The sequence below is a fragment of the Rana temporaria genome, chromosome 10 (genome assembly GCF_905171775.1).
Source record: "Rana temporaria chromosome 10, aRanTem1.1, whole genome shotgun sequence".
Classification (NCBI taxonomy): domain Eukaryota; kingdom Metazoa; phylum Chordata; class Amphibia; order Anura; family Ranidae; genus Rana; species Rana temporaria.
The window spans coordinates 98,492,781-98,519,363 of NC_053498.1; the positions used below are offsets into that span (position 1 = coordinate 98,492,781).

Sequence of the window (26,583 nt, forward strand, 5' to 3'; positions counted from 1 at the left end):
CATTAGTACAAAGGCTCCAACCGGAGCTGCGTTGAACGAATAAAAAAAAAACTATTAGTGTGTACGGGGATTAAGCGAACCATTTCCTACCATCCCCATCTGGATCCACAGCCTGGAAGTGAAGCTTATTCTCCTTCACGGCCTCCTTAAAATGCTCTTCGGTCTTATCCATGATCCATTGCTGCATCTCCTGTGCACTAATTTGGTTGTCTTTGTTCACGTCCACCCTTGAAAAGGAGAGAGAAAATAAAAACACACCGATTTTATTACACATGAAAGCTTTTATGTGACAGTTAAGTGTTTTTTTAAACCAAATAGTAAACTCTCATATAATTTTTTTTTTTAATCTGCGGCTTCCTTAAAACAATACTGAGGATCCTGCCATGGAGTTCCCTGTTCAGACATTGGTATATGCTGACAGGTTTCCAGCCTGATAATACTCCTGCGTTTTCACCTGCTTCCAGGTTGTGTGGATGCACATTGCAGAGACATGGGTCTACTATTGTCACTATCAGGAAACCCACTCTTAATACTATACAGCCTTCGCTGGAATACATGTCGTCACAGATCAGCAGTGCTGATGTTCACCACATTATGAAACTGGGTATGGTAAAGAGAGCTTTAGCAAACTATGTCATTCAGTTAAAAAGTGTTTGTTAACCCCAAAGAAAATAAAAATACAAAATTCAGATCCTGGTCCCTTAAAAGCAGATTAAACAGCACAGTGCTATGCTGTGTAATCTCTAAACTGTATAAAAACTACCTGAACCGGCCACTTCCTGTATCCCCTCTCTGTACCGAGAACGAAAATCAGGGCACCGTGAGAAGAGTGCGTCCCTCCGTCATACACAGCTGTCCTCTCCTTCCCCCCCCCCCCCCCTCACCTTGCCTGTCAGCTCCCTGTGTCCATTTTCGCCCCGCCACCGCTATTAAAAATAAAAAACCTACAATGGTCACTGCCAGCCTCTCTAATAAATCCTGGCATACCACACCAAGTCGTTTCTAAAAGTGAGCATTGTAAATACCTTTTTAGAGCCATCTTCAGGCCGGTCGTGACTCACGGCCGCTGTACAGCTCCAAGACAGGCCTTCTGTGGGAGGCCACGTGATCTCCCCAGCTGAATTCAGAAGCAACGTATCGGACCTGAAAAGCAGCCACGAGTCCCGTGACCGGCCTGAAGATGGCTCTAAATAGGAATTTACAACACTCGTTTTTAGAAATGACTTACATAGTGTGGTATGCCAGGCTCTAATATAGGGGCTTGCAGTGATTTGAAATTTAGACTTCACACTTTAGGGTTCACATGTACTTTAACTTTAACAGAGAATGTGGCGTCACTCTCTTGTGTGAGAAGAGCATGAATCACAAAAAGTGAAAGAATTTAACCACAAATTCTTTGACAGATAAGACATCTCACCAATTTGTACTTTAACTGGGTACCTAGCTGTTTGACACAAGAAAAATGGACCCTTCTGGTATGTCACCTCCTCAAATAATGCATAAAACAGGTATTGTTATTATACAGGATTTACAGTGCCCGAACCCGAACTCCGCACCCCATAGTAGTCAATGGGACACGGACTTTTAGAAAAAAAAATGCGGAGGTCCGCGCAAATTCAATAACCAGACCCTTTAGGTCTGGTATGGATATTCAGGGGAACCCCACCGTCAATTTAAAAAAAAAAAAAAAAAAATTGCGTGCGGTTCCCCCTAAATATCCATAACCAGACCCATTATCCGAGCACGTTGACCTGTCCGGCCGCAGAAAAGAGGGGGGGACAGAGTGCGGCCCCCCCTCTCCTGAACCGCACCAGGCCACATGCCCTCAACATGGGGAGGATGTCCCCATGTTGATGGGGACAAGGGTCTCATCCCCACAACCCTTGCCCGGTGGTTGTGGGGGTATGCGGGCGGGAGGCTTATCAGAATCTGGAAGACCCCTTTAACAAAGGGGACCCCCAGATCCTGACCCACTTCCTTCATTTCACGAAGGAAGTGTAAAGTCTTGTAAAAAAAAAAAAAAAAACAAACACACACACACACCGTAGAATAAAGTACTTTATTAAAAAAAAAAAAAAAAAAACTCCAGCGGTGATAATCCACTCGTTCCCGGCTTCCTGCGTTGTCCTGATCCAGCGATGAGAAGATCCTGCGACGGGTGATCTCCGCTCCAGCGATGATCCATCCAGAGAGCAGCATCGCCGACCTCCTCTCACCGCTGGACACAGCCCAGCGAATGACGCGACTGCAGCTGTGACATTACTTATATAGAGGAGGCAGGGCCACCCGTCACGTGACCCCGCACCCTCTGACGTACCTCTGCTACGTCACTTGGGAAGCCCTGAAAGATGGAAGACTCTGGGATTACCCAGTGACGTAGCAGAGGGTGCGTCAGAGGGGGCGGGGTCACATGACGGGTGGCCCTGCCTCCCCTATATAAGAAATGTCACAGCTTCAGCCGCTCATTCGCTGGGCTGTGTCCAGCGCTGAGAGGAGGTCGGTGATGCTGCTCTCTGGATGGATCATCGCTGGAGCGGAGATCACCCGTCGCAGGATCTTCTCATCGCTGGAGATCACCCGCAGCCGTCGCAGGATCAGGACAACGCAGGAAGCCGGGAACGAGTGGATTATCACCGCTGGAGGTTTTTTTTTTTTTTAATAAAAGTACTTGTACTTTTTTTTACAAGACTTTACACTTCCTTTGTGAAATGGTAGGGGTACAGTGTACCCCATTACCATTTCACACAGGGGGGGGGGGTCAGGATCTGGGGGTCCCCTTTGTTAAAGGGGTTTTCCAGATTCTGATAAGCCTCCCGCCCGCATACCCCCACAACCACCGGGCAAGGGTTGTGGGGATGAGACCCTTGTCCCCATCAACATGGAGACATCCTCCCCATGTTGAGGGCATGTGGCCTGGTGCGGTTCAGCAGAGGGGGGGGGCCGCACTCTGTCCCCCCCTCTTTTCTGCGGCCGGACAGGTCAACGTGCTCGGATAACGGGTCTGGTTATTGATATTTAGGGGGAACCGCACGTAATTTTTTTTTTAAATTGACGGCGGGGTTCCCCTTAATATCCATACCAGACCTAAAGGGTCTGGTATTAGAGTAAAGATTTTAAGATTAGAGTAAAGATTTAGATTAGAGTAAAGATTTTAATTGTTTCTTTTTTTATTACATTTTATTTTTTCAGCATTTGTGCGTTGTGAATTATTTTCTTTACTCAAAAAATATTTTTTAAACTGTTTGTTTAAAAACATTAGTCATGCAAAAAAAATGTTTGCTGTATTCTATTGCTGTAAACTACTGAAGTCTGTGAGCCAATACTATATAATGCAATCCAAGTATCCTAACAGCTATTCTGTAAATGCATTGAACACCCTAAGTGTCATCCAATACAAGCAGTCTTTTTTGTGATGCCAACGTCCACCACCAGATGGCACCAGGTCACAGAAGCAACCTTGGGCCTTCACAAGGATGCAAAGCCGCGGCCTCAATTACCGGCGGGTGCGGGTGCCAGGTCACAATTTCTTGTCGCAATTGCGACCTGGCGCCCCGATATTGTCGACCCCTGGGCTGGGTGATGGCAGACCGAAATGCAGAGTTCTGCCTCAACACTCTGTGCCGGTACACCAGAGTGCAACTGCACAGTATTTCACCCGAAAGAACCTGCAGAACATTTCTGCTGTAAAAAGTAATATGCGGTGACATTTGAAGAGAGGTGGAACTTCCTACATGCGCACAAAGCCCGATCAGAAAAATAGAAGATGTGGTTGTGTGGGCACACTTTAAGCAAGGCTTCATTTCCCCAAATCAGATATTCGCTAAGCAGGATGACAAACAGCAACAGGTGACGAAGCTGTTGGGATTTTTTTCTATATCTTCAGAATGAAAAAAAACAAGCATTTCCAGAAGAAAAGAAAGAAAAAAAAAAAAGTTGTTTACGCTATAAAAGTGAACTGATATCAGTGACCATCTGACACATTTGAAGTCAGCTGTATGACTGATGACTTGACGCCTTTGCCCCAGAAGACTGTGGGTGCACTGCGGGAAAATCCGATTCCACATCTCAAAGAAATAAAAAGAGAAGTATGGTGTATTTTCAGTGAGCGATCATGCCAAGCTTAAAAGGAGCTTGTTTGGCTGTACTTCTAGCAAGCCACTGAGAGCCTAAGCCAGCCGCTCCGGCCCCTTCCACAGCCCAGGTGGACAGAGCAGAGAGTCAGTGACTGACAGTCACCAGCTCTCTGCTCAGGGAGCTTTGAGAACAAAGGAATCAGCTGTGTTTGCTCAGATCTCAGCCTTGGAGCCATCAGGGAACCGATACTGCATCCACCTAAGACTAAGTATGGTTCTCAAACAAAAAATAACCCCATACTTCTCTTTCAAGCCTAGTACACTTTCTTCATTCAACCCAGTGGGCTAAACAAAAAAAAAATCACAACAGATGAGCCACTGTACTAACAATCCAATGTTAGTACAGCGATCTCCCTGCTGAGCTATTGTGTTCTGATAGCGGGATTGCCACCCCACAAAAAACACACTGGTCAGCGTTCTCAGCTATTGGCTGCCAGCACTGGTAGAATGCCGATCGGCAAACCTTTTTCTGGTTATGTCCTTTCGACAAAAGCCAGACATTGCTGTTGAACTGGCTAATACCGCCTAGGCACATTCATTTACTAGGACATTATTTTTCAGGAGGAATGCTGCTGGACAAAAAAGATTACATTTTTCACCATTGCGGCTGTGGAGCAAGTAATTGATCAGGACGTTGGTACGATAAACACTGCAGTTCAGCATCAGACCGACAGATATACTACTGGCTTTCCAAGGCAGGCCATAAACCGTGCAAACTTCTTTCCTGCAAAAAAATGTAATTTGCACAATTCCTCCATCAACACAGTCAGTGCTGACAGGAGAAGCCCCCTGCCAAGACATTGTGCAGGAGGGGGCGTGGCGTGTGTATTACTATTATATCGTCTGCGAGGGGGGGCGGGTGTATGAAAAGAGGGGAGAGTTTTGCACTATTGATGGGGGAGTTTGTGGCCTCCGTCCCTTACACAATATAATTGTAATACACCCGCCCCCCTTGCAGAGTGGAGCGAGCATCGGGAGCGTGCGCCAGCGTTTGGCACAATATTGTGCTCATTGCGCCGTGTCCAGGCGATTCAGAGCGGTGTTGAGCTTCGGCAATTTTCGGAGGTTCGCTGCGCCTGCGCAGGACAGAGCAGGAGGTTCGCTGCGCCTGCGCAGGAAAGAGCAGGAGGTTCGCTGCGCCTGCGCAGGACAGAGCAGGAGGTTCGCTGCGCCTGCGCAGGACAGAGCAGGAGGTTCGCTGCGCCTGAGCAGGACAGAGCAGGAGGTTCGCTGCGCCTGAGCAGGAGGTTCGCTGCGCCTGAGCAGGAGGTTCGCTGCGCCTGAGCAGGACAGAGCAGGAGGTTCGCTGTGCCTGCGCAGGACAGAACAGGCAAAATCCGCCGGGGGACAATTCTCAGCAGGACACCGGGAGAAAAATGTATTATTGCTAGTGACTGATAATCACAAGTAAATCCGGCAGGCTGGTTGTACCCAAGTAGATTGATCAACTTGGTACATTCAGCCTGTCCATAAATGGTTTGAACCTGGGCCAAGATTTAAACCGTCTATTGCCGGCCTGAGACAGTCCCACAGATTCATTTGTTTGTAAACACCCCATCACTAAAATACAAACTAAAAGCAAAAACAAACTAAAAATTCTAGGAAGAAAAAAACCACAAAGTAAAACAAACACAATCTCTTTGTGAAATCGCACTTGAAATGCAGATAAAATACACAAACGAAAAAAAAAAAAAACACAAGTAAACATTGGAGTGTAAAAACCACAATTATTTTCACACTTAATGCAATCACTGTCGGAAACCACACCTAGCATGCATGCCCCCCCCCCTTTTCTTACACATTGCAGCCCCCACAGACATGGTGAGGAAACCCAATATGAGAAAGCGAAGATGACACCCACCTAAGGTGTCTGAGGTTTCTGCTTTTGAGCACACTTTGTGTTTACAAACCAGACACTTTCTTCCCTCTATTGTCCACTAACAAGCTGGTCAAATGAAGCAAATAACAAGCTAAAGGATTATTCAGATGTGCAGCAGCCCTTGCTACCACTCTGAAAAGCACTACACAGTGAGTCGCTTTCCTGAGGGATGTTGGCAGGCAGCTGGGAGGAAATATGTCACCTCCTGTTTAAACCCTTAAAAGGCTGAACCACCATGCCAAAACCAAGTGCATTGCATGCAGCTGTAGGGCGGTTGCACTGCAGACCTATTACTTTGATTCAGTCAAGTTCAGTGGTGGCGCTGCTGCCTGCCAACCACGACAGGGGGTTTAATTGTTTGCTTTGACAGGCATACATCCCTGAACGGCGGCATGCTTTTACTACCCCCAGCTATCCATGTGAATGGGCCTAAAGATTAGCCATACATGTATAGATTTCTTCCAAGGGAAATCTAAAGCCGGCCATACATGGATGGAAATTCAGCCAGCTCAGCAAGGACTTTGTGAATTTCAATCTATGTGTGGGCCCTGAGGTTGTACAGAGATCCAACCTCAAACGTCGGATCACGGGCAGAAATTCTAACACTAGACCTCCTCTGTACATCTAAAGTGGTAACCTGTAAAGGCTTTTAAAGGATCTCCTATGGATAGTAAAATTGACGTTGTTAGTCGCCGTTGTTAGGGCGTGCACAATTTTCAAGCGTGACATGTTTGGTATCCATTTACTCAACGTGACATCTTTTATATTTAAAAAAAAAAAAAAAATTGGGTTATGCATTGTTTTTTTTTGCATTAATATTTAAAAAGTGTATTTGTTTTCCCCAAAAACTGCATTTGAAAAACAGTTGCGAAAATACCGTGCAAAATAAAAAATTGCAAACCCCACCAATGTATATATATATTTATTATGTTTGAGGGTTATAACGAATTTTCTAGCAACAAAAAAAAAAAAAAAAAGATTTTCACATGGAAACAAAAAGTGCCAGAAAATGCCCGGTCTTCAAGTGGTTCAAGGAGAAGTCCAGCCAAAGCTTATTTAGCTGGACTTCTATGCAGGGCTGTGGAGTCGGAGTCGAGGAGTCGGGGGAAATTTTGGGTACCTGGAGTCGGAGTCGGCAAACAATGCACCGACTCCTACTAAATTTAGATTGAAAAAAAAAAAGCAAATTTAAATGTCCCAATTCACAAAAAGTTATAATTAATGACTTCTCTACTGTAAGAATAAAGACCAATGCATGCAGTGCCTCACGTAACCGCAAAACTAACACGTTAAGTGACCGTGAAGAAGCATGCTTTTCATGTGCTTCACTATATGGCACGCAACGCACAATTAGGAGCTGCAATACTTATACTTTCCATAGTGTTGTGTTCTGCTTTTACAGGGAACGCAGCGTCCATGTGTAACCTAGCCTCTCACTGATAAGGGATTAAATAAATATGTTTTTTGCAGGACTAGAGAGTGAGACACTTGTATAAGTGAAGGGAATGGAGGGCCAATAGTTCAAGACTGAAGCTGTAAACCATTGGAAAAACTGCTGTCATTTAGCTAAGGCTATAAAAACTTGTAAACTCCGATTGTTAGCTTAAACTTTAAACATGACTATGGGAAAAAAAATTAATCAAACTTTATTTTCATTGTGTTTGTCTTTTGCTTAATCTGTGCAATACAGTAGACTGTTGGCTTCCCAGCCAGTAGTCCTGTGGTAGGTTGCGTTTCTTTCCCTCAAGGAATGTACAGGGAGTGCAGAATTATTAGGCAAGTTGTATTTTTGAGGATTCATTTTATTATTGAACAACAACCATGTTCTCAATGAACCCAAAAAACTCATTAATATCAAAGCTGAATATTTTTGGAAGTAGTTTTTAGTTTGTTTTTAGTTTTAGCTGTTTTAGGGGGATATCTGTGTGTGCAGGTGACTATTACTGTGCATAATTATTAGGCAACTTAACAAAAAAAAAAATATATACCCATTTCAATTATTTATTTTTACCAGTGAAACCAATATAACATCTGAACATTCACAAATATACATTTCTGACATTCAAAAACAAAACAAAAACAAATCAGTGACCAATATAGCCACCTTTCTTTGCAAGGACACTCAAAAGCCTGACATCCATGGATTCTGTCAGTGTTTTGATCTGTTCACCATCAACATTGCGTGCAGCAGCAACCACAGCCTCCCAGACACTGTTCAGAGAGGTGTACTGTTTTCCCTCCTTGTAAATCTCACATTTGATGATGGACCACAGGTTCTCAATGGGGTTCAGATCAGGTGAACAAGGAGGCCATGTCATTAGTTTTTCTTCTTTTATACCCTTTCTTGCCAGCCACGCTGTGGAGTACTTGGACGCGTGTGATGGAGCATTGTCCTGCATGAAAATCATGTTTTTCTTGAAGGATGCAGACTTCTTCCTGTACCACTGCTTGAAGAAGGTGTCTTCCAGAAACTGGCAGTAGGACTGGGAGTTGAGCTTGACTCCATCCTCAACCCGAAAAGGCCCCACAAGCTCATCTTTGATGATACCAGCCCAAACCAGTACTCCACCTCCACCTTGCTGGCGTCTGAGTCGGACTGGAGCTCTCTGCCCTTTACCAATCCAGCCACGGGCCCATCCATCTGGCCCATCAAGACTCACTCTCATTTCAGCAGTCCATAAAACCTTAGAAAAATCAGTCTTGAGATATTTCTTGGCCCAGTCTTGACGTTTCAGCTTGTGTGTCTTGTTCAGTGGTGGTCGTCTTTCAGCCTTTCTTACCTTGGCCATGTCTCTGAGTATTGCACACCTTGTGCTTTTGGGCACTCCAGTGATGTTGCAGCTCTGAAATATGGCCAAACTGGTGGCAAGTGGCATCTTGGCAGCTGCACGCTTGACTTTTCTCAGTTCATGGGCAGTTATTTTGCGCCTTGGTTTTTCCACACGCTTCTTGCGACGCTGTTGACTATTTTGAATGAAACGCTTGATTGTTCGATGATCACGCTTCAGAAGCTTTGCAATTTTAAGAGTGCTGCATCCCTCTGCAAGATATCTCACTATTTTTGACTTTTCTGAGCCTGTCAAGTCCTTCTTTTGACCCATTTTGCCAAAGGAAAGGAAGTTGACTAATAATTATGCACACCTGATATAGGGTGTTGATGTCATTAGACCACACACTTTCTCATTACAGAGATGCACATCACCTAATATGCTTAATTGGTAGTAGGCTTTCGAGCCTATACAGCTTGGAGTAAGACAACATGCATAAAGAGGATGATGTGGTCAAAATACTCATTTGCCTAATAATCCTGCACCCCCTGTATAAAATACATTTGCATATTAATACAGAGGAGTCGGAGTCGGGGAGTCGGAAGTACATAAAACTGAGGAGTCAGAGTCAGAACATTTATCTACCGACTCCACAGCCCTGCTTCTATGGCTCACAGGAGTGCAGTCCATTTTGCACGTCTCTGACCCATTTTTAGCAGAGAGCGGACTTCAGTCCACTCTCTGCTGACGTCACTGCTGTCAGTCTAGGCACAGCGTCATCACGAACACGGAGTGGGGATCCGCCAGATCCCTGGACTAACACACGGCTTAGCCTCTCAGCGGGGTGGGGTTGGATCATTTCCCATACTTCCCCATTTTTCACACTAAATGCAAACTACTGCAATTCAATTCTGCAAAAATCGCCTAGCTCAGCAAAGTCTGCAAACACCGTAACAGATCTAGAAGTGCGTGGGCGTATATTCTGCACCTTTCAGAACCACAACGTTCAGTCAGGTTTCAGGTTATCAGACAGGTTGAGTTTCTGGTAAAAGTACGTGAAGAGGCATTGCTTCCTACAGGAAGAGCCAATGAGCACTCTCTTACCGAAGACGTGGGCCCCCGATTTCTCAGAATCATATATCTGCTCTACAGCAATGGTGAGCAGCCATATGTGATCACTTATTTTGCAGAGATTGGGGGATTTACCCTTCACATATATCACTCTGCTATGCATATATAGTATAAAGCAAAGCTGCAGCCAAACTGCTGACTACACAAAAGGTTAACTGTTTTGCTAACCAAATATTGCGAATTCTGCTCAACCAATTTTGCGATTCACAAGAATTAAATGCAGAAATTATATTTGGATGGACCACACATTATGAGATTTAGCACGGTCAAGAAGAGCTGCATGATTCTGGTCAAAATGAGAATCACGATTCTTTTGCTTAGACTAAAGTTCAAGATTCTCAAAAACTGAATGCCAGAACCCCCAAATAAACAAACAAACCTGTGATTTATCTGAAAATATGAATATATAAAAAACATACTAGTGATATGTCTATAATGTTAAAGACCATATAACTCCTATGAAAAAAGCAGAACCGGCAGTACCGCCGGCAACCACTGGGTGGCGCATGGATACACACTACAGTTGTACAGATCTGCAAGAGAAGCCCGGGCATCCATCCAGCGGCGCAGGCTGCTGACGTCGGTTCCGATATCGGCGCCATTTGCATTCCACGCTGATTACGTGGAACCGGCCATGAAACAGAAGAATCGCGGGTCATCCCGCGGGGAGATCGCGATTCTCTCTGCGATTAATCGTGCAGCTCTACGGTCAAGCCCGTGGATTCCCAAAGCATGGGCACTTTGTTTTTTATGAACAATAAGTAAAGCTTCCATAGGCGAGCTGTGGCCCACCTTTTCCTGCCTTATGCTCTCCTGTTGACCCATGAAACCACCAACTGCGGGAGCCATTGGCTCCTGCAGCTTTCAGTTAAATCCTGTGACTAGGGAAATTGGAAAGGAGGGGGGGCTGGGCTGTGCCGTCTGTCTATAGACACAGGCAGGGTGGCTCAGGAGCAAGCCCAAAGATGTGCCACAATAGGAGTCAGCTTCCTATGGTGACACACGAAGAGGAGCCAGGAGCACCAGGGAGGGGACCCAAGAAGAGGAGGATCGGGGCTGCTCTGTACAACTCAACTGCAGAGAGAAGGAAGTAAAAACTTGTTTGTTATTTAAACAAAAAGGAAAATACATTTCATTTACAATCACGTTAAGCACCGGAAGGTTTTACCCCCCTCATGACCAGGCCATTTTTTGCCCATCAGCACTGTGCTATTTTATCTGGCAGGTGCTCAGTCATGTAACACTGTATACAAATGCAATTTAGATATTTTTTTCCCCCCACAAATACAGCTTTCATTTGGTGGTATTTAATTACCACATTTTTTTTTCTACAAAGAATTTGTTACAAATCATTTGGACACAAGAATAAGAATGTCAGGAGACCGACAACAAATCAGCATCAGCCCACCCAATACTTGTACCTTGTGGATCAAAGGTAAATGAGAAGGTGGCATGGCAAGTCAGTAGTAGGAAGATCAGCCGCAGGGAGAAGACAGGGATGCGCTGATACCAACTTTTTATTTATTTTTTGTACTCGCCGATACCAATTATCGATACAGCAACTATTTTGTTTACACTTCAGCTGTCAGCAATGGTACAACGCATTAACCGCTTAAGGACCAGAGCATGACTATATACATCGGCACAATGGCACGGCTGGGCAGATGGACGTACCTGTACGTCCCCTTTAAGAGTGGGCGCGCGCCGTGAGCCCGACCGCGGGTCCCGCGGACTTAATGTCGGCGGGGATACTCAAGATCGTCTCACGGAGAGGAAGAACGGGGAAATGCTGATGTAAACAAGCATTTCCCCATTCTTCCTAGTGACAGAACACTGATCACAGCTCCCTGTAAATCGGGAGCGGTGATCAGTGTCATGTCACACACAGCCCATCTCCCCTACAGTTAGAAGCACTCCCTAGGCCACACTTAACACCTTCAGCGCCCCCTACTGGTTAACCCCTTCACTGCAAGTGTAATTTTTACAGTAATCAGTGCATTTTTATAGCAATGATCGCAGTATCAAATGACAGTGGTCTCAAAATGGCGTCAAAAGAGTCCGCTATAATGTCGCAGTCAGGATATAAAAAAAAAAAAAAACGCTGATTGCCGCGAGTTAAAAAAATAAATAAAAAGGCATAAAACTATCCTCTATTTTGTAGACGCAATAATTTTTGCGCAAACCAAACGCTTATTGCAATAAGGGAGGTGAGGTGGGGAGGGGAGGTGAAGGCCTAATGAGTGGTGTTTTTTTTTTTTTGGGGAGGTAGATGGAGGGGGGCGGGTAGGTAAGGGATAGGGTAAGGCAGGACGAGAGACGGTTGTGGTGTTGTACGTTTTTGTTTGAATGTCATACAGAGAAGCTATGAGTGTCATAGGAATAATTTGTTAATTTGTGTTAAAGCATATCTAAGATATATGTTATGGTTCTTTGGTATTGGCGTGCGCTAGTGAATTTGGTATAGAGAAGTTTTAAGCGTGCTAGGAACATTTTGTTAATTTATGTATCATCATGCCTAAACCATATGTTATGGTAAAAATGGAAAATATGTCTGTTTAAAACTGGAAAAAATATAAAATAAAGAATTGAAAAAAAAAAAAGAGTCCGCTATAATGTCGCAGTCAGGATATAAAAAAAAAAAAACGCTGATTGCCGCGAGTTAAAAAAATAAATAAAAAGGCATAAAACTATCCTCTATTTTGTAGACGCAATAATTTTTGCGCAAACCAAACGCTTATTGCAATTTTTTTTTAACAAAAATATGTAGAATACGTATCAGACTGAACTGAGAAAAATATATATTTGATATATTTTTGGGGGTATATTTATTATATATTTATTTATTCTTCAAAAAAGTCACTTTTTGTTTATAGCGCAAACAATTAAAACCGCAGCTCTATTTGTGGGGGGGGGGGGAAGGATGTCAATTTTGTTTGGCAGCCACTTTGCACGACCGCGCAATTGTCAGTTAAAGCGACGCAGTGCCGAATTGCAAAAAAGTGCTCTGGTCTTTGGCCAGCTAAATGGTACGGGGCTTAAGTGGTTAAAATGTTATTTACAAATGAAAACACTTTTTTTTTTTTTTTACATTTCTCGATTAAGGAGCGGGGCTGCCGTGTTCTTAACAACTGATGATTTATTCAGCTGTCAGCGGGGTCCTGCTGTTGACAACTGAAGAGTAAACGAGGTGGTGTTTATCAGCCCACATACCCAGCTTTGACCTGTGTCTTTGTGTAGCTGTTTGGACAAACAGCCGTGAGGTGAGCTGCTAGTACACTCAGAGGTGTCATCACTGAAGATTTTATCTGGCATACTGCATCTTGGGTGGAGGCATTTCATCTAGACACTGATCTGTGGAGCAATTACTGGACTGCTATATCTGTTTTCTATCTATGGATAGGACTTTATCACATGTGTGATTTTTGCTACCTTACATATTTTTTGCACTATATTTCATGCAGCTTTGGGTTTTTATTTAGTAGTATTCATATTATGTATCTTTACTGTTAACCATTACAGCAGTATCATAGGTGTTCGTTCACTGCACCTTTATATGTACCTAGTAGTATTGTTTATTAGGCTATCCATCCTTTTTTTCACCGTCTAGTCCACCCACAGTCCTTCCAACCCCCCCCCCCCCCTCTTATTTATCTACCAGCTTTGCACATCTAGAGAGTGACATTTTTGCCCATTCTTCTTTACAAAATAGCTCAAGCTCTGTCAGATTGGATAGAGAGCGCCTGAACAGCAATTTTTAAGTCTTGCCACAGATTCTCAATTGGATTTAGGTCTGGACTTTGCCCATTTTAACACATGAACATTCTTTGATCATTGTATCTTTGGCTGTATGTTTAGGGTCGTTGTCCTGCTGGAAGGTGAACCTCCACCCTAGTCTCAAGTCTTTTGCAGACTTCAACAGGTTTTCTTCTAAGGTTGCCCTGTATTTGTCTCCATCCATCTTCCCATTAACTCTGACCAGCTTCCCTGTTCCTGTTGAACAAAAGCATCCCCCACATGATGCTGCCACCACCATGTTTCACAGTGGGGATGGTGTGTTTAGGGTGATGTGCAGTGTTATATTTCTGCCACGTGTAGCGTTTTGCTTTAAGGCCAAAACGTTTAATTTTGGTCTCATCTGACCAGAGCACCTTCTTCCACATGTTTGCTGTGTCCCCCACATAGCTTCTCGCAAACTGAAAAAGGGACTTTTTACGGCTTTCTTTCAACAATAGCTTTCTTCTTGCCACTCTTCCATAAAGCCCCGATTTGTGGAGTGCACGGCTAATAGTTGTCCTGTGGACAGATTCTCCCACCTGAGCTGTGGATCTCTGCAGCTCCTCCAGACTTACCTCTTGGCTGCTTCTCTGATTAATGCTCTCCTTGCCCAGGCTGTCAGTTTAGGTGGACGGCCATGTCTTGGTAGGTTTGCAGCTATACCATACTCATTCCATTATCGGATGATGGATTGAACAGTGCTCTGTGAGATGTTCCAAGCTTGGGATATTTTTATATAAAATAAAATAAAAAAAAATATTTTTATATAACCTAACCCTGCTTTTAACGTCTCTACAACTTTATCCCTGACCCATCTGGTGTGTTCCTTGGTCTTCAAGATGATGTTTGTTAACCAAGGTTTTCAAACAAACCTCCGAGGGCTTCACAGAACAGCTGTCTTTCTACTGAGATTAAATTACACACAGGGGGACTTTATTTCCTAATTAGGTGACTTCTGAAGGCAATTGGTTCCAATAGATTTTAGTTAGGGGTATCAGAGTAAAGGAGGCTGAATACAAATTCACATATTCGTAAAGAATTTTGAAAAACATTTATCATTTTCCTTCTACTACACAATTATGTGTTGGTGTATCACATAAAAAAAAAATTTAGTTTTTGGTTGTAACATGACAAAATAGTAATTTTTAAGAGGCCTGTAGAGAACACATATGGAAGAATTAATTTGTAAAGAAACTCTAAAAAGGAGAGAGTCTTGTCTAATGGGTCTTTAGTCTACGACTGTGTTCAACAACTCCTATAACATTACCATATCTTGTAGCATGAAGGTAGGCTCTGACCATCACCTATAGCAGTGATGGCGAACCTTGGCACCCCAGATGTTTTGAAACTAAACTACATTTCCTATGATTCTCAACTACACTGCAGAATGCATAAGCATCACGGGAAATGAGTTCCAAAACATCTGGGGTGCCAAGGTTAGGGACCACACTTCAGGCCCCCTATAGCATATACACTGCTATCATATGTCACATGACGGCCTGGTATTGAAGGGGGGGGGATATCTGAAATGATGCCTGCAGTTACAGGCATCATTCAGATATCCTTTTCAGCTGGCGATTCCGAACACCATAAGAACGATCATAGCGGCAGTTCCGCCGATTGATCGTTCTTATAGGCGACGGGAGGGGATGCCCCCCCCTCCCGCTGGTATCCGGTGCTTCTCCAGGCTCTCCTGTGCCATTGGGGGCCCGGAGAACCAATCGGCTGGCACCGGATGATGACAATAGAGATTTCCATCTCTATGTCCATCGGAGGCCCTGGCGCGAGGTTATGACGTCACGCCCGGGTACCCGGAAGAAAACAAAGCCGCAATCGCAGCTGTTGGCAGGAGATCTGTGAATTTTTTTTCACGATCTCATGCTTTCCGGCCTGGAGGAGAGATGTGGGGTCTTATTGACCCCGCATCTCTCCATAAAGAGGACCTGTCACAATAGATTCCCATTACAAGGGCAACATCATCTTTCACATTATACCAAAATATTGGGCTAACTTTACCGTTTAATTTTTTAATTCATGAAACCTTTTTTTTTTTTCAGGTGTTTGAAAAAATATTGCGCAAATAAAGATAAAAAGTTGCAATGACCGCCACTTTATTCCCTAGGGTGTTTGCTAATTATATATATATATATATATATATATATATATATATATATATATATATATATATATATATATATATATATATATATATATATATATAAATAAAATCTTTGGGGGTTCCGAGTAATTTTTTAGCAAAAAAAAATTATGATTTTTACATGAAGGAGAGAAGTGCCAGAATTGGCCCGGTACTTTGTAGCGGCCACCACAACTGGATGGAGATGGATACTTAAGAGTCTTCAGTCGAAAACATCCAAATCTGTTATTCATATTGCTGGCATCTTTTCAAATCCGAAATATTGATTCTGAGTAGAATGTCACTTTACTGCACCGACAAAAACATATGATTCAGACTCATGTCACAGTCAAATGTCTAGCACTTTTAAGTAGTGATAAAGTAGTCATATAGATTAGTCATTACTAACAAATGACTAACTTTTCTCAAAATCCATCTTTTTGCTATAGTTACAACATATAAATCTCAAGGATGAATCCCCCGACCACAATACTGCAGAAGTTTCCAGAGAAGACTTCACTAGAGAGGTGGTGTGCCATAACAAACCCATATAAACAGCTATTTTAGTCAGTTTTTGTTCCTCCTCTCTATACAGTCACACACGCGTCCATTTCGGGGGGTGCTGAGATGCTTCAGTAACCCGTCTCCTTTATTTACATTCAGAGGGAGGTCCGTTATAAGGGCCAATATGTGGGCTCCTATGACTGACCTTGTCTACTAAAATGTTGGTCACCTGACTGCCATGCTGATCTTTTCATGCTTTTAAAGATTACTGACCTGGAGGTTCTGACTTCACTTGCCAAGCTTAATTTAAAGTGGAGTTCCACCCTTTTTTTTCCACTAAAAATCATATATTATATATATATATATATATATATATATACATACATACATACATACATACATACACACACATACATACATACACACACACATATACACACACACAAACACCTGAAAGGGCGGTTGCTATGCGGAAGTAGCTCTTCTGCCTCTTCTTCCACCGCGCTGGATCTTCTGGCTCGTCCTACGTCGCCGTGTCTTCTTGTAAATGAGCCGCACTGCCTTCTGGGAATTGTGTGTATCCCAGGAGGCTGCCGCCCATTCACAAAGCACTGTGCGAGTCGCGCATGCGCAGTAGGAAACGGGCAGAGAAGCCGTTAGGCTTCACTACCTGTTTCCCTTAGTAAGGATGGAGGCGCCAGGACCAAGTGATCGCTGTCCGGGGACCGACATCACGGGCGACTAGGACAGGTAGGTGTCCTTAGTAGCTGCTAACTTTAGGTGGTCAGCAATGGAAGATGACATATTTCTCTTATGCCAAGTATACTTTGATCCGTAGTACGTTTAAATTTCCCATATCCTGATATATGGCAATGATCATTATTTTACTATTTGGAAGGGAAGAGAAGACCTAGGGGCCCCATTTAGCAATAAATATATAAATGCGGTTTGACATTTTTTTCTTTTGCAACTGTAAAGCAAGCAAAGTCCTATTCATTCTAATAAATGGCCTGTCAGTTTAGATAGACGGCCATGTCTAGGTAGGTTTGTAGTTGTGCCGTACTCTTTCCATTTTCAGATGATGAAAATTTCTTTGCTCTTTTCTCATTTAATAAAAAACCCAGTGGTGATCAACTACCATCAAAAGAAAGCTCTATTTGAATAAAAAAAAATTGATTTGGGTATAGTGTTGAATAACTACGCAATAGCCAGTTAAAGATGCGCAGTGCTGAATAGCAAACAATGCCCTGGTCATGAAGGGGGGAGAACATTTTCCTTCAGCGACAGTTCACACCACATGCAGTCCAGTGTGTTTTTTTTCTGCATCAAAAACGCATGGAAAGTAGGTTATATGGATTTCAATGGCATAGTTCACACCAGTGTGTGTGCAATTCCAGAAAAGTAGAAAATGCTGCATTTTTCCTGCACTGGAACGCTGTAAAAAAAAAACAAACACTGGAACGCACCTAAAAAACGCACTGGAACGCACCTAAAAAACGCACTGGAACACATGTCCTCAACTTCTTGCCGTTATAGGTCGACAGCATGGCTCGGACAGGCAGAAGGACGTACATGAACATTCCCTTTAAGATCGCGGCATTGTGAACGTGCACCTGCCCGCCGCGAGCTGTGAGCCTGACCACGGGTCCCGCGGACTGGATCGCCGTGGGGATACCCGTGATCGTCTCACGGTGAGTTAGAATGGGGAGATGCTGATGTAAACAAGCATCTCCCCACTCTGCCTAGTGACAATGACGGTGATCACCGCTTCCTGTAATCAGAAGCGGTGATCACTGTCTTGTCACACGTAGCCAATCCCCCCTAACAGTAAGAATCACCAACTAGGGCACACTTAACCCCTACAGCGCCACCTAGTGGTTAACCCTTTCACTCCCATTGTAATTTTCACAGTAATCAGTCTATTTTTATAGCACTGATCGCTGTAAAAATGACAATGGTCCCAAAAATGTGTCAAAAAAATGTCCGATGTGTTTGCCATAATGTCGCAGTCACGATTAAAAAAAAAAAAGCTGACCGCTGCCATTACTAGTAAAAAAAAAAAAATATTAATAAAAATGCAATAAAACTATCCCCTATTTTATAAACGATATAACTTTTGCGCAAACTGATCAATAAACGCTTATTGCGTATGATGGACTTATTATTTTTTTGATGCATTCATTTTTGATTCATTCCTTTCTATGATCACTCATGGACTTATTGTAATTTATTGTAACATATTGTTTTGCGCTGCACTGTCTTATTACAGAAGAATACGTATCGGCCTAAACTGAGGGGAAAACATTTTTTGATATATTTTTGGGGGATATTTATTACAGCAAAAAGTAAAAAAATATTGCTTTTTTTTTTTTATTATTCGCTCTATTTTTGTTTATAGCGCAAAAAAATAAAAACCGCAGAGGTGATCAAATACCACCAAAAGAAAGCTCTATTTGTGGGGGGGGAAAAAAGGACATAAATTTTGTTTGGGAGCCACGTCGCACGACCACGCAATTGTCAGTTAAAGCGACGCAGTGCTGAATTGCAAAAAGACCTCCGGTCTTTAAGCCGACAAATGGGTGTGAACCGGCCCCAAGTGGTTAATAACACAAAGGTGCATTGTGGAGTGATAAGTTTGCCGTGTGGTTTTCACTTAAAATAACCACTTCCAATGTATTTTCACAACTTCAAAGTATGTATACAATTCTTCAGAACACTAGGTAATATATACCACAGATATAAGGATCTTCAGTACTTTGCAGTACTGACCAATGCATAGATCTACCAGTCACATTGTGCGCCATCATAAAAACCTATACTGTTCTTATTTAAGGGAATTGTGCCACCTTTCGGCTTTTACAGACATTGCACTACAAGAATGCCATTTCCTATAAACATACAAAACTACTGTTCTGTGAGCACATTGCCCTCAGTCACTTACTTAGAAAAGATAACGGCGAGTTTCCTCCTATTCCTGCTTGGCTCTGAGTCTTCATTGAAGTCGTCTGTGCCCAGGAACACCTCTTGATGGAAATCCCTGTTCAAATGGCCGTCCATTTCCATCTTCACCCCGTTCAGATGGTCGGGGGGCAGTATCTCATTCTCGTTTTTGCTGTCCAGGGGTTTTTCCTTTATGGACGAATTGTTTGCAGGCCTGGCATAGACGTCCATGAGAAGGAAGACAAATAGAAGGGACAGATAGAGGGAGCCCAAGCTGAACATAAAGGCCTGCTTAGATACCATCATTCCTGGCAATGTAGAGGGGAAGATTTATACCTGCAAAATAAAGAAGAACACAGAAAATTCTTACATGAAACAGAAACCTTTCAAGGGTTAGTTCACCTTTTGAAAAAAAAAAAATGTAAACCAACACTGTGCACCCTACATCCTCCTCACCTCCCTGCTGTACTTGCCTTCCTGGTGATGAACAGTCGGTGCCAACATAGCTGGTGTAGCTGTACAGGGAAATGATTTTCCTGCTCCTATTTTCTTTCTGTAGGGCTTTCGGGATGGTTTAGATCAGGGGTCTCCAAACTTTCTAAACAAAAGGCCAGTTTACTGTTCTTCAGATTTTAGGGGGGGACGGACTGTGGCCAGCAGGAATAAAAAAAAATGCTGGCATCAGTGGGAGTAAACCATGTCCCATCTTTGGTATTAGGGGGAGGAATAGGGTCACATTGGTGATGTCACTGACAGGAATTATGCTCCATTTCTGGAGTTAGAGGGCAAAATAGTGTCTCATAAGTGGGATGAATAGTGCCCCAGGGGGCCGCATAAATGCAGGCAAAGGGCCGCATCTGGCCCCCGGGCCACAGTTTGGAGACCCCTGGTTTAGAGCATGGGTGCACAACCTGTGGCCCTCCAGCTGTTGCAGAACTACAAGTCCCATGAGGCATTGCAAGGCTGACAGTTACAAGTGCGACTCCCAAAAGGTAGAGGCATGATGGGACTTGTAGTTCTGCAACAGCTGGAGGGTCACAGGTTGGGGACCCATGGTTTAGAGTGATTCTCTGTACCAGTGCTAACCAATCAGCAATCATTCTTATATGTCCCATAAGCCCTGCAGAAAGAAGGTGGAGAAGAGCGGGATTTCAAATCCCCGGACTGCTGCACTGGCTCATCGTCCACACACGGAGGGGGGGGGGAGGGGGGGAATGGTAATGGAAGAGTATAGAGAGCAGGGGTGCCAAACCAGTGGCCACATGTAGCCCGCGAAACCCTCTGATGTGGCTTGTGACCGCCTGCTCTGGAATACAATAGAATACTATTATTAAAGGTAAGTTTATTAATTACTTAAATCACAGTGTATATGTGGGCATATCTGTTCTGCGGTGGTTATTGGGCTGCTTTTAAACGGATTACCTGCACTGAGCCATAGGCTTCTATTACCTGCGCTTTCTAAAAGTGCACCACACCTACAGGATATAATACAAGTCTAGGGCAAAGTGCAGCTAACCTGCAGGAAAGCCACAGGTGAACTGTGCTGCACTCGTGATGCAGGTAAACAACCATAGTGTATCAGAGTGAAAAGTAGCCTTGGGCCCCTTTCACACGGTCAGTCTGACCCAATCGGACCCTCCATTCACCTCTAAGAAGTGGCAGATGTAAATGGACTATCTCACCTACCTCCAATCCAATCCTCTTAAAAAAAAAAAAAAAAAAAAAAAAAAAAAAGGAGCAGAGTGGGCTCTATAGAGTAGAGTGGGCTGCTATACACCCTCTCGGTTCATTGTGGTCCAAGACCGGTTACCAAGTCACCTAAGTGCCCCTTACTCTTCAAAAGGTTGGGCACCCCTGATATAGAGTGTTCGTTCACCTTTTCATTTTCATTTTCTTGCACAGCCGTACATGCTCCTGTCCTGTAATGAAAATGCTTTCCCTGTTTAATAGCACACTGAGATTCTCGCAGCATGCATTAAAAGCTGCAGCAAGTCAGATAGAGCACATCTCGCTTCCTGGCTGGAGGACATCCAGCATCATCTAGTCCTTTCCTCCCAACACTGACTGTCCCATTCATTTATTAGATTTCAGTTCTTTAATCAGAAACTCAGCATGTGGGCTGTTTTTATTCAGAACTGTCTACACACAATTACAGCCTGCCTAGGACTTGCACTCTTCCAGACTGACATCCACCTATCAAGGCATTTTGAAGAGCACCCTGCTGGCCTCTCCCTCCAGAATGGCAAATAGAAGCACAGCGACCCAGCGATTACAGGCATATAATGAAGACAAAATTGATTCAACCACTTCAGACCCATGCTATAGCCGATAGGCGGCTACAGCGCAGCTCACTCGTTGGGGCACGCATCTGGTGGGCTCTGATTGCTGTAAAGGCCAATCACAGCGACCTTTTACCATGTGATCAGCTGTGTCCAATCACAGCTGATCACATGTAAACTTGCCGGTTATCGGCATTCCTTTCCTCACACACTGTCACAGTGTAAAGCCCCGTACACATAAACTGATTTTCCGACGGGAATTGTGTGTTGACTGTTGGCCTAAAATCCAACCGTTTGTTCACTCCACCGGACAATTGTTGTTGGATTTTCTGCGGACAAATGTTGGAAGGCAGGCTTTAAAATTTTCCACGGACAACTGTCCGTTGTCAGATTTTCCGATCGTGTGTACACAAGTCCGTCAGACAAAAGTCCAAACACGCGTGCTCGGAAGCAATGCTCAAACACAACATTAGCAGAAGGTGCTCAAAGGGTGACACTAAAGAGCTGAAAAACGACGTAGTACGTCACTACGTTCGTGTTTGGTGGCAGACAATTGTGTGCAGTTTGTATGCATGACAAGTTCCTTTCAAATAAAAGTCGACGCTTTGTCTGTGGAAAATCCGATCGTGTGTATGAATGAGGCTTTAGAGAGGAAATAACACCAAAAGAAAGCTTGGTCTAAAAATAAAATACAAATTTAGTTTGAGTACAGTGCAATTGTCATTTAAACTGCGACAGCACTGAAAGCCAAAAATTGTCCTGGGCAGGAAGGGGGTGAACGCGCCCAGTATTGAAGTGTTTAAGAACAAACATCAGCATATTGATGAAAGGGATAGGGAGGCACCTGAGAAAGCAAAATATATACAGATCCAAATTAATATGAAGAACTCCTGGGATGATGTGCAAACATACGTGTTCTAGCTCAGCCATACACAGTGCAAGTTAGTTTTGCTCACACCTGAGTGTTTCCAGCTCATAAAATGCCAGAAAAAACACACCTGAAAAACACCGACAAGAAAAGAAAATCCCATTCATTTCAATGGCACCAGTTCACATCTTAGCGTTTTGTCACCTGAAGCTCACAAAAGTACACAAGCTTCTTTTTAGGCAGGTTACAGGTGTTTTTTCTGCTTTTTACATTGGTGACCTTTTGACCTGTACAAAAACGCCATAAAATTGCACGACTTTCTCAGGTGTGAATGCAGCCGTAATGTGATCACAAATAATACCCGTTTATGTGAACCATATGATATATAATAAGCCGACAGATTTAGGCTGGGTTACTCAGTGTAGTGTGTACCCACACATATGTACATTTCATTAAGGGGGGGGGGGTAAAATGTGACCATGCAGACCGTTTTCATTTGAAATGTATCAGGCCGGGTAAGGATTTGGAACTGTGATGTGAAGTGGATGTTGTCGGCTCTGCCTAAGGCTACATTCACACCAGGGAGATTGTGCCAGTGGTACCGGTCTCCAGCAGCGATCGTGGCAGGTAATCGCTATCTGCGCACAGAAGAGCGAATAGCTGCGGCCACCTGTCATTGTAGCGATTGGGGATGGCAGCCGCACCTAGCCGCTGAGAGCTGCAGAAGGAACTGCCGCTACAATTAGGCTGCATTCACACCTGAGCGTAGGTCGTTCGGTCGTTTTTTCGCGCGTATTCATGCTTATTTGCGCGTTTGCATACAGCGTCGTCCAACGTTTTTGTACTTCAACGTTTTTTATTTTAGCCAATAGGAAAAATGATCATCTTTTCATCACTTGTTGCTATGTTGGTAGATTTTTTTTTATCTTCTGCCTGGGTGAAATGTTCTATTGATTAAAGCGACAAAACGCCCGTAGCAAACGCTCGTTGTCGTGCTAGTCGCTTGAATCGAGCGTTTCCATTACTTTCTATGGGAAATAGAAACGCTCAAAAACGCCCAAACCGCCCGATGGGTCCGGAACTTGTTTGAGCTTCAGGCGTTTTGGAGTGGAGATGTAAACCATCTCCATAGGAAATAATGTATTTTTTCCCCTCTAGCGTTTTTGAGCGTCGCGTTTCAGGCGACAAAACGCTCAGGTGTGAAAGCAGCCTAAGACAGGCGAGTGTGTTTCTTTGTGTAGCTGCTGCCTTTAATAAACACAGAAATGGGTGGAACTCCACTTTAATGACTACCGATTAATAAAACAGTAATAGATCAAAAGGAGTAATGCCTCAATTACTCAATAACAGGGCGTGTGACACCTGACTAAACATTAAACAGAAGATGAGGGGTTTTTGGGAAGTATAATGACACATGGCTTGAGTAAAGTTTTCATGACACTTACTACCTAAATTCCATAAAGAAGACAAGAGAGTTTTGTAGAAGGGGATAGCGGATAATGATTACTGACTCACATTTACAGGTCGCCAAACACAAGTTTTAACAAACAGGAAAGGGAAACAATGAATGGTGCCACACACAGTGTATTGCGCCATCGTGCAATGAGGCAATACATAGTTTACATTATGTACAGGCCGGAGGGAGCAGAAAGAAAAAAACAAGGACAAATGACACCCGTGTTTAATGACACCTGACTGAAGGTTCAAGTGGTTGTAAAGCCTTAGGCCCCATGCACACGAGACGCTGGTAAACTCGAGTTCAGAGGCATTTGGGCATTTTTTTCCAACTGCCCCTGAACACATTTAATGTTATCCTATGTGTCCATGAACACATTCACGTTTTTTGGCGTTTTAAAGCAGTTGGATTTAGGCTTGTTTTTTCAGACGCAAAATTTTGGGTTCAGACGCAAAAGTTTTTGCTTTTCAAAGCTTTGGGAGGGTCTACAATGTCTTTGTTATGAACGCTGATAGCCGCACATGCGGTAAAACGCAGCGAAATTTGCGGCAAAAACGGGCGTTTGAAACGCCGGTTTTTGCCTTTGAAAACTTGAGTTTACATGTGTTTGCATTTGCTTCTCGTGTGCATGGGGCTTTAGGCTCCATGCACACTGAAGCTGATAAACTGCAGTTTATTGGCTTTTGGCTTTTTTTTTAAAGCACATAAACTGAACTCTATGTTAGCCTATGTGCCCATGCACACCTGGACGTTTTTTAGTGTTAATGAGCTTTGGAGTTTATTGGCTTTTTTTCTGAACGCCCGAAATTTGCGTTCAAAGTGACGTTTTTTGGCGGGAAAAAACGCTGAAAAACGCAAACGCTGAAAGAAGCTGAAAAATGATCAAAAACGCAGGTGCCGGCGTTTTTTTGCGGTTTTTAATCCATTGGAAAAAAAAGTAAAAAAAAAGCTACACTGAAAAACGCTGATTAAAGCTATTGCAAAAACGCTAAAAAACGTTGAAAGGCTCCCTGCAAAGCTACTGCCGTTTTTTTATAGCTTTTGTGCATGGAGCCTTAAGTTTTTTTTTTTCCCTTAATACATACTATGCATCGCGGTAAAAAGAAAAAAAAAAAGTGAAAAAAAAAAGTGAGATGATAATTATTCTTGGCGTACGTCTCCACCATCCTCCACCTTGACACGTGATCGGTGTATCAATGCCACCACCAGAGGCTGAAAAACTCACATGGACCTCGCCACTACAGGAGGTCACTAGCGCTCGTGACAATATACCCCGCCAGTGCCTTTAACGATTGCAGAGATTTTCACCATTGGCGCACCACTCCTTCCGATCTGGAGAAGCCTCCATAACTTCTACCTCTTTGAGTTTAGAAGTTATGGACATGTTATTGGTGTATTTTTTTTATAGGGTTTTGTGTTTAACAACTCCTACAAAAAAAAAAAGAAGAATGCACAAAGCCGGAAAATGCATCAAAAACACACCTCAAAACGCATCAACCGCACAGACACGGTATGAAGCTACCCTAACTATCCAAAATGAAAAAGTTTTGCTTTTTGTTCTACTTTAAATTATATATTATTGGATTATATCAGCTTTAGGCTTCATTTCCACTGGCGTTTTTACAGCCACTGTTGTTAGGCTTTTTTACAGCTTAAAAACGCCTGTCCATGTTTATTTTGTGAGCTGCAGCTTTAAAAATGCCGCGGTCGCGTTTTTGAGCGTTTTTGCGCGTTTAACGTCTGGCGTTTTTACAGCTCTACTCTGGAGCTTCAGAACGCCCTGGTCCCGCGTTTTTTTTACAGCTCAAAAACGTCAATGCCACTTGCAGCTCAAAAATGCCTATGTGGGAATGAAGCCATAGAATAACATGGACAGGCGTTTTTAAGCTGTAAAAAACGCTCAGAAACGTGGCTGTAAAAACGCCAGTGGAAATGAGGCCTTAAAGTAGAACTAAAAGCAAAACTTTTTTTTTTTTCTTCATTTTGGATAGAGTAAAGCAGGGTCACCTTATTAGGTACACCTGTTCAATTGTTTGGTAACACAAATTGCTAATCAGCCAATCAAATGGCAGCAACGCCATGCATTAAGGCATCTAGACATGGTGAAGACAACTTGCTGAAGTTCAAACAGCATCAAAATGGGGAAGGAAGGAAGAGGATTAAAGGAGCAGTAAAGGAAAAAAAATGTTTTGCTGAAATGACTGTTTACAGGGTATAGAGACATAATAGTTAACTGATTCCTTTTAAAAATGATTAAAAATAGATAAAAAAAAATCAATCATATAATGTACCTACAGTTTCTGGTTTCGTTTTTAAACTAGTTTCATGTTTCTGTGAAGTACAGACACACACAGAACAAAAACAAACAAACACAGGGCAGTGTTCGTTTTTAAAATGAATCTGATTGGTTCTGAGGAGTTTTAGACACACAGTAATCACACCTTCTTGATAATGGACCACAGTGAGAAGCTCGCATGAGTTTTTTCATAAGGAGCCAGACAAGCAGGAAGTGTGGAGATCAGAGCAGAATTACAGCAACTTCAAAGCAAAAACGAACAATGAGGACATGAAACCAGGACTGCAGTTAGGTAAAGGAAGCTATTTAGCTAGGTAAAAAAATTCCTTTAGTGTCCCTTTAAGTGACTCTGAATGTGTCATGGTTGTTGGTGCCAGAAGGTCTGGTCTGAGTATTTCAAAAACTGCTGATCTACTGG

At 43.2% G+C, this 26,583-nt stretch overlaps 1 protein-coding gene across 1 annotated transcript in view; it reads right to left on the reverse strand.

The window, feature by feature from the left end:
* The window catches only part of SDF4 (stromal cell derived factor 4), a 55,651-nt gene that overhangs the window by 24,019 nt on the left and 5,049 nt on the right, over nucleotides 1–26,583 (reverse strand). Inside the window, exons 2-3 of the mRNA XM_040325798.1 lie at nucleotides 19,268–19,602; nucleotides 91–227 (exon numbers count right to left, since the gene is read on the reverse strand). Coding sequence (XP_040181732.1) covers nucleotides 91–227; nucleotides 19,268–19,572 — 442 coding nt within the window. The 5' untranslated portion in view covers nucleotides 19,573–19,602. The remainder of the gene's footprint in view (nucleotides 1–90; nucleotides 228–19,267; nucleotides 19,603–26,583) is intronic.